This window comes from Chaetura pelagica, unplaced genomic scaffold, assembly GCF_000747805.2.
Source record: "Chaetura pelagica isolate M959 unplaced genomic scaffold, ChaPel_1.0 scaffold72, whole genome shotgun sequence".
Taxonomy (NCBI): domain Eukaryota; kingdom Metazoa; phylum Chordata; class Aves; order Apodiformes; family Apodidae; genus Chaetura; species Chaetura pelagica.
The window spans coordinates 685,415-698,654 of NW_009952560.1; the positions used below are offsets into that span (position 1 = coordinate 685,415).

The following is a 13,240-nucleotide window of genomic DNA, read 5'->3' on the forward strand; positions in this document are numbered from 1 at the left end:
GCTGCGGGCCCCGCTGGGGTTCCTGGGGTGCACAGCCCCCCCGGGGGACCGTCCCCGCAGCCCCGGGGTCCCGCCAGGACCCGCTGTGCCCTCCCCAAGCGCTGCAGCCCGGTGGCCCAGGGGCTGCTGCTGCCGCCCTCCCTCCCGCGCACCTCCGGAGCTGCAAACCGACTGGGTTTGCTTGTACCTTAAGTGATCTTCGGCGCAGCACCTGAATGCAAATCAAAGCCGCAAGCAATTAAGTATATACTTACCGTTAATTACGTGTTTACACACATCAGGCACGTCCCCGACAGGCAGCGGGGAGGGCTCCTCGCTCCTCCCCACGGCTCCCACGGCACGTGTGGGGTCAGAGGGGGCACCTGGGTGTGTTGGGCATCCCCGGGGCCAGCGCGGGAAAAAAAACACGAGTGCGGTGGGTTCAACGCTGCCAGAGGACGGCTAGTTTGAAATCCAAACCTCCCAGACAAGGGCTGTCCTCCCTGGGACCCGGGGAGGTGAGAACAGGCTTAGAGAGGACTTCATGATTTATTTTTTTTCCTCCCTGCTCTGATCAATCCTCTTTGCTCAGCCCCGACCCACGCGGCTCCCGCTCCCCCGGCAGGCCGGGTGCTGAAGGAGAACACGGCGCTGTCGCCGCGGCCTGACCTCGGTAAGCAGGGTTAAACACGGCTCAGGTCGGTGGACGTTCCTGCCGTACTTCCTCCCTCACCGGTGAGCCCGGTTGGTTTTCCCTGTCTCCTGTTACAGATCAGGCAGGGCTGGTCCTGAGCTGCAGCCCTGGTGCTGCCGTGGGACTGCCAGGACAGAGCGGCCGAGGGCTCCCTGGGGGTCCCTGTAACAACCCCAGAGGACTCACCTGGCTCCTGCCACGCTGCTCTTCGGCCTTCCCCGGGTGTTTCTTTGCAAAACAAGAGTGGTTCTGTTCAGAGCCGCGCTTGTGGCTGTTCCGTGCCTCTCAGGCTACCTCTGCCAGAGCCCTGAATTAAGGAAAGCAAGCCAAAAAAAGGCATCGGAGGGGTTTGCTGGTGCACTTGCAACAGGCTCTCCCAGCCCTGCCAGGGTCGCGCTGGCCCAGCTCACCCGTGGACCATCAGTTCTGCTCAGCACAGATGCTCTTCCAGCCACAGCATCACCTCCCTCCACCCTGCGTGCCCCCTCTAGGTAGTTTCTCTCTCCTGCCCTTTTTTCCATCCCCAGCACTGCCAGCAGGAGAGGAAACCCATGTCTGTAGAGAAGGGGACACAACTGCCACTCCTGGTCCTCCCTCCCCAGGCCCAGGTCGGTCAGTTATTTTTGTCAACGCTTATTAACGAAGACTTGGGAGGGCTCTCTTGTTAAGGGCTCACACTCACTTCAGTTAAAGGCTAAGAAAACTACCCAAGCGTATCACTGAGTCATCGAAGAAATCCTGATGAGCACGTAGGAGGCTGAGCTCCACGTTCTTGTTGGTTTTACAACTAAAGAACCAAGAGGGAATACAGGAGCAAAACCTAGGAGACTGAAAGCCAGAGGAAAGACACAGAGCTGGAGCCCACTTCCCTCTGGGTGCTGTCAGGCTGGGTTCTCCCAGCCCCTCTCACCCACCCAACACGTCCTGATTGCTCGGGGAAAAGCTGGGTTGGGAGCAAAGTGAGCCAAGGTGCTGCAGGGAATCCTCAGGGGGAAAACAGCTCACAGGAGCTGGATTTATAAAGGGCAAGTCTATGCCAAACCTGACAAACTTTCCTTTACCCAGAATTATAACTGGAAATATAAAAAGCCACAGTGTTTGAAAACATGTATTACATTATATATGCCCCAGAGCAGAATAAACAAAGGTTAGATTTGTAAACTCCCCATCTTAATTAAGGCAGCACTGCTTTGGATGAACCCGCACAACAGGTGGCTTGAAGTGTTGTGTTATTGAATTTATACCTTCTAGCTCCCTTAGTCATTGTGCTGGGACAGAGATAGCATCAGCAGCCACCCTGCTGCCACTCTGGTCCCCGTGGTCAGCCTGCAAAGGGAATTTCCAGGGAACCGTTTCCCACCATCTCCAGGCTGCTTTTTTTTCTGCCTTATCAAATAAAAATCTTCCCTCGACACTTCTGAGGCTGTTGGGAAGGACAGGAATGCTGCAGGGGCTGCTGGGCTGTCCACCACCTCCAGTGCCCACGTTGAGGCTGGTTGTGGGGAGTCTCCTGGGAATCAGGGCAGCACCAGGGCTACCTCGGTGCCACAGCCCTGCTCTGCCCGATGCTGGCACTGCCAAAACCCTCGTGACACCCTGGGCCACCAGCCTGCCCTCCTACCACCCAGTACTTGACTTCCTGGGGACGTCAGTCTCCAGCAGAAGCAATACGCACAGTTAATTTGTCAAACTCATTTCGTGGTGTGACTCAGAGAGAGAGGAGCTCTTTCCTTCACCCTGCTCTGCCACAAAGCAGTTAACAAAGTGCCTCTTTGCACTTTTTAGCTGTCCTGCCTGCTGGGGGAGCCTGGCAGGGCAGGGGGTTGCAGCTCCCCTTCCTGGAAGGACCATCTAAACTCTACCCATTTCATCCCTTTATCCTAGCAGGAGCCCCCTCTGCATTAGGACCTGCAGTGGGACATGAGCAATCAAATAATAATTTTCTGTTCTGCTGTCCACGTGTCTCCCACACTTGCAGGGTGGCTGGTGACACCTGTGCCCCCTCCTCCCCTGGGACCTCGCAGCCCCAGCACAGCCCCTGCCCACCTGCTGTGCCTGCATGGCTGAGGGTAGGAAATGTTGTCAAGTATTTCAGCTTTCAGAAGAGCCCCTTTCTGTTTGTGCTCAGCTCCCCGAGCGACGTGGTGGGCTGTGAATGTCACAGCTCCGTGGGGCTGAAGGGCTCTCCAGTCTGTAAATGAGCTGTGATGGTGCTACCCAGAGTGCACTCCCCGTGGGCAGTTCCCCTTCAGCTGCTTCCCAACTTTGTGTCTTCTCTGGTTTCTCTCTTTGCAGCCTCAACTTCCCTCTCCCAGGGAAGGTAAAAAGAGACAGTAAAGATGCTGTTGGGAAGCACAGCCTGAAGCAAAGCATGCACCTGCAGCAAAGCCTTGGCTGGCAGACAGTGTGGCCATCCTGTGGTGTTCCCAAATAAAATCCCACTGTATCCCAATACCTACTGTCCAAGCACATCCCTGACCTGCAGCAAAGCCCAGCTGGAAGGTGCTGCAGTGGCAGACAACACATTTCCTCAGGAGGGGAAAAGGGTAAGCTCTCATCAAGCTGCCCACAGTCATTGTGTCCACTACCACAGAGCCTGCTGCCATCCATCCATCCATCCATCCATCCATCCATCCATCCATCCATCCATCCATCGATCCCTCCCTCCCTCTATCCCATGCCCTCGGGGACTGCAGCACTGGCAGTGATGTCCTGCCTGCCCTGGTGCCCCGGGGCTTGGCGGGAGCTGCGTCGAGTTCTCGTAATTAGCACGTCTGAAAGGTCGCTCCACTTTTCAGAAGAGGAAAAAAGGAGGCAGGAAATCACCAGCCAGCTGGGCTGGATCACAGCAGAAAGGCACTGCCAAGATCAATGGAGGAGCAGCAAGAAGCTGCTCCAAGGGAAGGTCCCTCCTTAGCAGGGCTCAGCGGGGGATGCTGAGCAGGGCTCGACTCCATTCTCCTGTTTTCAGCACCAAAGCTGAGGTGTGTGCTGCTGCACAGCAACGTAAAAGGAGGGAAAACTGGGAAAGCTGGTGTGATGCCCATGGTGGAAAGTCATGGTGCCATGAGGCCACATGCTGTCCTGGCTGCAGAGACACCTCCAGGTCCATACAGAGCCAACTCCAGCTCCTGCCGTGCACTTGCCAGCCCATGGGTGATGCCCGTGCCCCTACCAGGCAGGAAAAGCAGTAAGGCTGCTCCATACTTTGAAGCATTCCCCAGTGGAAGCATTCCCACCCAACAGGCCTGCAGTGGTTGCTCCACACTGTGCAAGTCACCTGAACTCCCATCCCCTCTCCTCGTGCTGCCACTACATGCACATTCCCACTGATTCCTTGCGTTCCCTGACATAAAGCACTGCCAGGGCTGGCTCCCTTCCTGCACGGTTCCGTGGCTTCCTGGCACAGGCCACAGCCACACAGAAGGTGCTCAGTGCCTCTGGCCAGCGTGGCCAGCAAGCCATGGCTGAGCAGCAGCGTGGCTATGTTTAGACTTGCCACGGGCGGGCAGCACGCTGGGAAAGTGCCCTTATCTCTTCCCGCCTCCTTGTCCTCAGCTGTGCCAGAGCTAATCTCCGCTTGGCACCTTGAGCTGCCCCACGCCGCAAGCACCCACTGTCCTTCAGTTATTATTTTGGTTATCTCTGTCACACCTTTTTTCCCCACAAAGCAGCTGCCACCATCCACCGTGCCGACAGACCGGGTGGAAGAGCTGATCTCCCTGCTGGTCCTGGGCACAGGTGGCAGCTGCTGGCTTTGCCACCACCCTCAGGCACCTGCAGAATTACCACCTGTGCCCCAAAGCAAGGGGCTGCCAGTGTCTGCTGGCAGGGCACAGGTGGGGGATGCAGTGCCCTGGCACCAGTGCCCTGCGGATTGCCCACCCTCAACACCCGCCCCTCAGTTCTGTGCCTGTATTTGATTGATACACAATTCACACAAAGGCACAGAGATACAGAGGGGTTTCTGCTTTGCACCAGGAGGTTTCACACCCCTTCCTTTGAGCAGAAAAGCCTCCACAGTCTGATTTGAAAACTTCACGAGCCAGAGCGTGTACCAATTACTTAGCAGCGCGCTCCTCCAGTTAATCACCAGTGACCATTTTTAGTCATAATTCCTGCGGGGCCGAGGGCTGCAGGGAAACATCCGCTCCTGCCTCACTCCTCTTCCCACCATCTGCCCTGGCTCCTCCCGGGTGCAGGATGGATGGCAGCAGGCACGTAAGGTCAGTGCATTTAGGGAAAAAACGCAGCCACTGAATTAGAGCAGCCGAGCTGGCAAGGAAATCCTAGTGCTAATCCCTGATCTTTCACTGACACACAGCAAAGCTCAGGCTGCCTCCCTCCTCCCCAGCCACAGCTGGAAAACATGGATAATGCTGCATTACCTTCCCCGCAGGGCTGCTGTGATTAATAGTGGTGAAGAGCTTGGAAATCCTTTGGGGAAGGGAACAGCGAGGATTAATGCCCAGCTAGATGGCTGTGGTCACCCAGGACCAGCACCGAGCCCCATTTTTATTCTTTACTATTTCCTTTTTTCTGGGCCCTGGGTGCTGTTTAATCTCATTTGGCAGCTATGGATTGTCTCCAAAAAAAAAAAAAAAAAGCAAATAAATCAATGGTTGTGCATTTGTTTCCACCACTCAGCTGATCCCACAGGGATGAGCATTCGTGCTCCAGTGGGAGCCACAGGCAGAGCATCCCTGCTCCCACAAGAAAGCAGCTGCCCACTTTCTCACTGGAGCAAGAATGCTCAGCCTGAGGCTCCCACCAACCAAAGGAATCAACTCCACACCATGTTTCCAAGGGGTGAACAAAATCTTTGGCAGGCACCAGGCAGCTGCAGCTCCAAGGAATTATGGTGTCCCTGGGAAAAGGATGACTTACATCATCCTGTAAGTCAGGCAGGAATGATGCTCTTTAAAGACACACACGCAAATAGGGATGGGGAAGCAACGTGGTTAAAGGAGGAAAAGTCAAATCCAACCCAGAGGAAGTTTTCCCCAAGTTTAAAACAGTGTTGAAAATCAGTAGAAAAATACAGACCTGCTCTTCAGCAGAAGGAAAATTCCCAGAGTTCAGTAAGCTGCCAAGTTTTTCAGTTTTAAATTTCCTCTGGCATGCTGGAGGCTTTTTGCAGCCTCCTGACATCCAGCGAGTAAAACACTTTGCACCATCCGTGCCACAGGAGCCAGCCCAGGGCTAGAGCTCTGGGTCCACACTGGAAAACATTCCCAGGTAAAGATCCGTGTGGTTTAAGATCATCAGGATCCATCACATCATCAGCTTTGCAGAACTGCAACCAAGTCATGCGAGAAACGGGTATTTAAAAAAAACCCTTGTACCCCAAGCGTGACTGGTGAGCTGAGTCACAGAAATAGGAAACTCACTTAAGGGACGAATTAGAGCTATTAGAATACAGAGGTAATTACTCATGCGAACAATGCCCTTCTCAACTCTTTAATGATTACACAAATTAATGCATAAAATTATGTTAATAGCCCTACAACTGTTGCATATACACACAGCCCTCTGGTTGGGAGAGGATGAGCTGGGGGGTTGAGCCAGGACCCTCCTCACTGCCTGGGACCAGGGGCCATCCCACAGCTGTGCCAGGCTCCGTGCCTGCTCCATGCCCATCCCACAGCTCTGCCAGGCTCTGTGCCTGCTCCATGCCCATCCCACAGCTCTGCCAGGCTCTGTGCCTGCTCCATGCCCATCCCACAGCTCTGCCAGGCTCTGTGCCTGCTCCATGCCCATCCCACAGCTCTGCCAGGCTCTGTGCCTGCTCCATGCCCATCCCACAGCTCTGCCAGGCTCTGTGCCTGCTCCATGCCCATCCCACAGCTCTGCCAGGCTCTGTGCCTGCTCCATGCCCATCCCACAGCTCTGCCAGGCTCTGTGCCTGCTCCATGCCCATCCCACAGCTCTGCCAGGCTCTGTGCCTGCTCCATGCCCATCCCACAGCTCTGCCAGGCTCTGTGCCTGCTCCATGCCCATCCCACAGCTCTGCCAGGCTCTGTGCCTGCTCCATGCCCATCCCACAGCTCTGCCAGGCTCTGTGCCTGCTCCATGCCCATCCCACAGCTCTGCCAGGCTCTGTGCCTGCTCCATGCCCATCCCACAGCTCTGCCAGGCTCTGTGCCTGCTCCATGCCCATCCCACAGCTCTGCCAGGCTCTGTGCCTGCTCCATGCCCATCCCACAGCTCTGCCAGGCTCTGTGCCTGCTCCATGCCCATCCCACAGCTCTGCTAGGGTAAGACAAAGCAATGAGGAGCACGCAGTGCAGGTGCCTCCACCAGGCTCTGCAGCCTGACTCACTCAGCTTATCCAGGCATGCAGATTTTAGGGAGTACATGTTACATGGGGAACTTCCTGGAATCTCTGTGATTTTCTTTAAATTCAGCTATTTGTAATAGCTTCAACTCCAACCCAAGCTAGACTGCTCCTCACAGTGCAGATGCATGGAGGATTACAGTGGCCTATTAGCAAAGCTGTAGCTATTTTTAGCCAATCTAGAAATCGCTGTAATTTCGCTGTACAGCTAAAAACTACCTGCTGTTCTCAGAAGCAGGACATCTCCAGCCATGACAAGCACGAAGGATCAATAAATGAGTTGGCCCTTCTAAAGCAGGAGTTTCTGTTCAAAAAAACCAAACCAACAACAACAAAAAAAACAAACCCCAAACTGTGGTTTGGAGGAGAAACCACAACTTTTCTAACCATTTCTGTTTCAGAGCTGATGTTAGCTTTACTAAGCACCTTGGAGGGAGCAGGTCTGTCCTGAGCTGCACAGCTGGGCACACTCTGCAGGTCAGGACAGACCCGCTCCCTGCTGCACTTTCCAAGGTTGGCACAATGATGGTTGTATCATGGCAGCTGTGCCAGCCAAGGGGCCATGAAGCCCCATGGGACAATTGCCCTCAGTTGTCCCAACAAAGCAGCACTATCAGAAGCACAGGACCATCAGGATGGGCCAATTCCCCACACATGGGGGACAGAGAGGTGCCCCAGGGCTGCTGGGTTAGAAGTGTGGTGGCACCAGGGAGGGAATGCCACAGCCTGTCCCCTTCCAGCAGGAAGGGAAGAAAAACTAAGAAATCCACCTGCTTCTGTCCTTACGCTGAACATCAAAATGGTTTAAGGAGGGGGTCACATTTGGCTGGTTCCTCCACTTTTAAGAACAGCATCTTCCAGTTAGTACCCTTTTTCTTTGGAATCAATGGTCTCTTGAAACACTGAGTTTTGGGAAGAACATGTTCATTAAAAAAAAAATTTTCAAAAGCCAACACTTGATGCCTTGGTTTTGATCTGTTTAAATCCTAGATAATACATTCCCAGCACAAGCACTGGCAGAACAGCTAACAGGGTCTGACTGCTGCCTTCCAGCAGAACCTGTTCCCACTAATTTATGTAAGACATCACAATAAATTGTAGCAAGTTTTCCCCAACAGCTACAGCCAGGCAAGCAGATGACTCTCCTGGTCCGTGCCTGGAAGGCAGATTCCCTGGAAGGGAAGCAGAGCTGGTGTTGACTTGGGGTTTATTTTCATCTGCAGCCCCAGAAGCCAAAAGAGGAGGAAGTGGCAGCAGGGACTGCTCCAACACAGGCTTTCCTGCTCCATCACTGCACACCGGGCTGTTCACAGGACAACATGCAGGGTTTTTCCACGAAAAAAGGGTCTAAAGGCAGGAGACACCAGAGCTGTGCAGTAGGAGCTGTTTTACGACAGGCTCTGTGAGCTCTTTACAAGCCCCAGTCCTGAGCAGCGACACGGGGCTGGAACGGGCAGGACATGGGGAGGGGCTGGGGCAGAGCCACAGAACAGGCAGCAGCAGGTCATCTCTCCTTGGTGTGAAAGGCCAAGAAGTGAGGAAGAACTCCAGCATCTCTCTGTTACCTTCCATTTTCCAAGTAGAACGAAAACATAGTGTTCCCACTTGACCGGGATGACTGACAGACTCTTCCAGAGCTAAGACGCCCACCAAGCCTTTGGGAACTCCATCTGGAGCTTTGCAGGAAGGTGATGAGATCCACAAGCCCCCATGCAGAGAAACACTGGTGTAACATCCTCCTCCCAGAGTTCAGTGTCCCCTGGGCCTTACCACAGGGTAATGTCTACTACAGCTGCAAAGAGCTTTGAGACCATCTCTGAAGCAAAGAATTGTCAAATATTTCCCAGTCGTGGTTCACCCAACAGAACTAAGAGATGGAGCACTGACCTTCCCACCTCCTTCCCTCTCTCCCTCCCCTGTGGAGCTTCTTTTCCTCCCAGCCCCCTGCACTCAGAACATGATCCTCTCCAAACACCACCGCAGCCAAACCAAACTCATCAGGTTTCCTTTTGTGACAAACGTTTTGCCTCCCTGAGCACACTCACAGCCTTTGCTTTTTACAACTGCTCCAATGTCACCTTCCTTGAACGCAGGTGACAGATCTATGCCCAGAAGGGCTCAAGGGGGGTTTTCTGGGATCAAACTTCCCCTTTCCTCAACAGGACACACCTACATGCCATCAGGCACGTGCTCCACTCCTGTTTCCCACATCTTGACTGGCAAACTTTCTCTGGCCTCCCCAGCTCAAACCATCCACCCCCACAGCTCCTTTTTCTTCCCATCCAGTACCATCACAGTCACTCCAGCACCCAAGTCCATTCCATCCATAACACACCCGTCACCTTCCCCCAGGACAGTGCTTTGTCATCAGGATTTTATCACTTTCCAAAAGTCCAACACACACACATCTATCTTTGACGGAATTCCAGCAGGGAAACAACATGCTGTATCCCAACTGCCAGCACACACCATCACAGCATGACGCCAACCCCAAATCCACTAATCCTGCCCCAAACACAAACCCCAAGTGACAATAAGGCAGCCCCCTGCCCTGCACAGGATGCTGCCCTGCCATCCAACCCAGCCACCGTCTCTGAAGACCCAGGCAGTTTCCTCAAGTCCCCACTGGTCCTTGACACTGCCCCCACCTGCTGAACGCCCCAGGAGCTGGACATGACATTCTGCAGAAACATCCTTCTGCTCCAAACCAACACAGGGCTTCTCACTCACTGTCAATAAACCACAGTCAAACGCAATCACCATCATTTCATCACAGCCCCACAACACCCCCCAAGGACAGCACTAAAAGGGCACCGTGACACCAGCAGCTGTGGCTCAGTGGTGACACTGGCACCTCCCACCCGGCATCAGTGCCACCTCCACCCCTATTTACTTCCAAGAGGATAGCAGGGGGTGCCGAGCCCGATTCATCCCACATTTCCCTGTTGTGATCCCTTTAGAACTAGAGCATCGTTAGCAACCACATGAATATTAAACATCCTCTTTTCCGCACTGAGAACTCTCCTTTCCCCTTTTCACCTACTCCTGTAATAAATTCCACCCATTTCCCAGGGAACTGATCCTTTATTCAGGAGAAGCTCAAACATCGAGGCTTCCTGTGAAACACTACATCTCTGTTGAACACAAAAGCCTTTTGTCTGAAAACTTAAAACCCTCTGCCGTGCCAAGCAGGGGCCAGGACTCTTAGCAACAAATGATGACAACCATGAATGTTTTTTTTTAAAAATTTTATTTGTCAAAGAAAAAAAAAAGGCAAGAGCCAATTGAAAACCTACGGAATCTTTTAACTCCAATTTTTGTCTTTAAATTTAGAGAAACGACTATTTTTTAAATTTATTTTTTTTTTAAACAAACCCCCCCCTTTTTTCCCCTTCAACATTTACCATCTACTCGTGCTGAATCCTTCCAAGGAGATTGCTCCAGCGTACCTCTCCAGGTCCTCGCTTTGCTCCTTTTACCAAAAAAATGAACAACTCCATCGTGCATCTTAAGGGCTCCAATCGTCAAAAATAGGAAAAAAAATATCTTTGGAATAGCCAATTGAGTTGAATAAAAAAAAATCCACACGAATGGGGTTTGGTTGGGGCAGGAATCCACTCCTATGTTCCTGGTAATTTGATCCCGCTCCATGAATCCTTGTAATTCAGCCTCCCTATCCTATCCACATTATGATTTGAATCCAATGATCCAGCTCCAAGGATTGGGATCCAGTGAGCCCTCTCCAATCCAAACCTTTATAACCAGCAAAACCAAAAAAGAGGAGGCAAAAAGTTAGATACTGTAATGAAAAAATAGTATTCTGGGGAATGATCAGTTATGTTTGCCATCAATTAATACAGATGTACATTAATAACTATCAATTCCCCAAAACAAACTTTTGAATGGTGATGCTCAGATAACTTTTCTAGAAATGTTAATTACTATTTGGAGGAAACATTTGTCATATTTACAAATATGTCAACTGAAAATGCCAACATACTCATCGCTTGTAACGGTGGCTACAGGTTTTGTGGTTGCAAAAAATGTTTTTATGACACTGGAAAATCAGCTTAGGCTGCAAAAACTATCCACCTACTGCAGGTCTGTGCTCCAGCTGGAGGGAACAGGATTAACTACCCGGGAGGTCTCAAACGGTGACTCAATTGCAAATTAGTCTGAGGGGGCAGGGCTGAGACTGAGGAAATTATTCCCAACTAGTTTTGGTTTCTTTTTCTTTTTTTTTTTTCTTTCATTCTGATACTTATAAAAATGCAATAGCAACGCTGTATCAGTCACACAGAGGACATGCAGATTTTAGCAGTATTGATATTATACTCTGATTTAAAGATACCCTTGATCTACTACAAGTGTACAAATACTACAGAACATCAACACTTGTAACCAAATGCTGCATGACAAGGTAAACCAATGCTCCCACCCCCCATCCCAGTTTATTCCTTTCAAAAACCAGAATGGAATAGAATTACAAAAGCAAGTAATTAGCTACAATTGCCCCCCAAAAAAAGTTTTTTAAAGAAAAGAGCAATTGCAGTCTGGGGTAACAAGACCATGCCTGAAGTGACACGTAGGTGAAGGTATTTAATTAACCTGTCTCTCAGTATAAGGTCAATACTGCCAAGTTCATCTGTGACAATAGCACTTGGAGTCATACCATTGCCTCCATTATTGATCTGATCCTCCTCAATCCTCCTTTTGACAATCCTAAAATGATTGACATGTGCTCCACAATCCTTTAATCCAAAGCATTCTTAATCCATCTCTTCAGATATGTCTACAGAAAGACACACGAAAAGGCAAGATAAAATATAAGATCCCCCAGAAGAGACAAGTTAGCCACAAACATCCCAACATCCCCAGCTCGTGTAAACCATAGCTGAACACTGAGACATTTACACAGCGATACCACAGCTCCAAGAATGTTGGTATTGAACTAGAACTAAACCAAAACAATCCTGACTGACACCAATTAAAATACAATTTACCAAAGACATGAGGGGAATGTTGATGTGAAGGAGCAAGTACTCACTAGGGATTATTTTTTTTTTGTTACACAAGAACGCAATTCAACACTTCAGCCAATTTGAATAAAACAGTTTGAATTTAAAAAAAAAATAATGAAAGACTGTACTAAGTAAAGGAAAACTGTGTACAACATGGGGTTCTACAAAAAGATCAGAACTAGTGATCATTTATGTACGAGATCGGGATCTGCTGTGGCGGGGAGAGTAGCGTGGAGATCCTCTGCTTCTTCTTGGGGAATAACTGCGGCTTCTGCTGTTGCTTCGACTACGGCTTCTGCTACGACTACGGCTGCGTGACCGAGATCTTCCATAGCTTGGACTTCTTGGGCCATCAACTTTAACACGGATGTAGGCAGTTTCTCCCTATTGAATAGACAGAACTTTCGATTGAAAAGTCTAGGCTTTAGGGCCATGTTTTTAGGCATGCTGACAGACTGCAGATACTGTTTTACTAGCGCACGGAAATAGACATCAACGCTTAAAGGTCTATCTCCTGACAAACTGAACACAGACTTATTTAGCTGCTTGGCATATACACAACAAACACCACACGTTCCTTACCTTCAAATCCTACTGTTAAGCCCCTTGTATCCAATTCTGGCCAAAGAAAGTAAGCGTGAAACCTACCTCATGAGATCTAAATTTAGTGTTATCCAGTTTGCGCACAGCGTAGGTCATATCTTCCTTCCGTACAAACTCCACGACACCAGTGCCATCTCGGAAAACATCAGCATAACATACATCACCTGCTTCACGCATGTGATCCTTTAAATCCTGCCAACTTCCACTTGGAGGCAGCCCTGTAGGAAAAGCAAGATGTTCCTTTAAAACCGGATTACGTTCTCACCTCTTTTAGTTACAACACCAGCTCCCGGCAAACAAAAGAGACTGTTTCTGAAGCAGCCGGGCTGCCTCGTGTTCACCCCACGGATAGAATTCCTCCCGGGATATGCCAGGCGATGCTTCACAAGACCTAGCTCGGAGCTGTATCCCACCCCTCCCACCGAGAAAAGGACCCCGGAGGGGCACTGGGGGGTAAAACCGAGGGAAGACTCACCCGAGACGATCGCTCTGTACTCCGAGCGCCGGGACGGGGGGCCGTACCTGCCCCGGGGGGCGCCGCCCCCTCCTCCTCCGCCACCACCTCTGCCGGTGCCCCGGCCGCTCCGAGGGAACTCCACGCCGAGG

At 51.3% G+C, this 13,240-nt stretch overlaps 2 protein-coding genes across 2 annotated transcripts in view; both read right to left on the bottom strand.

Annotated features, from left to right (window-relative positions):
* The window catches only part of VEZF1 (vascular endothelial zinc finger 1), a 25,202-nt gene extending 13,508 nt beyond the window's left edge, over window positions 1-11,694 (bottom strand). Inside the window, exon 1 of the mRNA XM_010009103.1 lies at window positions 11,683-11,694. Coding sequence (XP_010007405.1) covers window positions 11,683-11,694 — 12 coding nt within the window. The remainder of the gene's footprint in view (window positions 1-11,682) is intronic.
* On the bottom strand, window positions 10,375-13,203 carry SRSF1 (serine/arginine-rich splicing factor 1). Its single transcript, XM_010009036.1, is given in 6 exon segments — window positions 10,375-10,763; window positions 11,683-11,802; window positions 12,229-12,339; window positions 12,341-12,415; window positions 12,680-12,852; window positions 13,110-13,203. Coding segments are annotated over 4 exon segments (357 nt in total). The 5' UTR covers window positions 12,812-12,852; window positions 13,110-13,203; the 3' UTR covers window positions 10,375-10,763; window positions 11,683-11,763.
* Window positions 13,204-13,240: the final 37 nt, after the last annotated feature.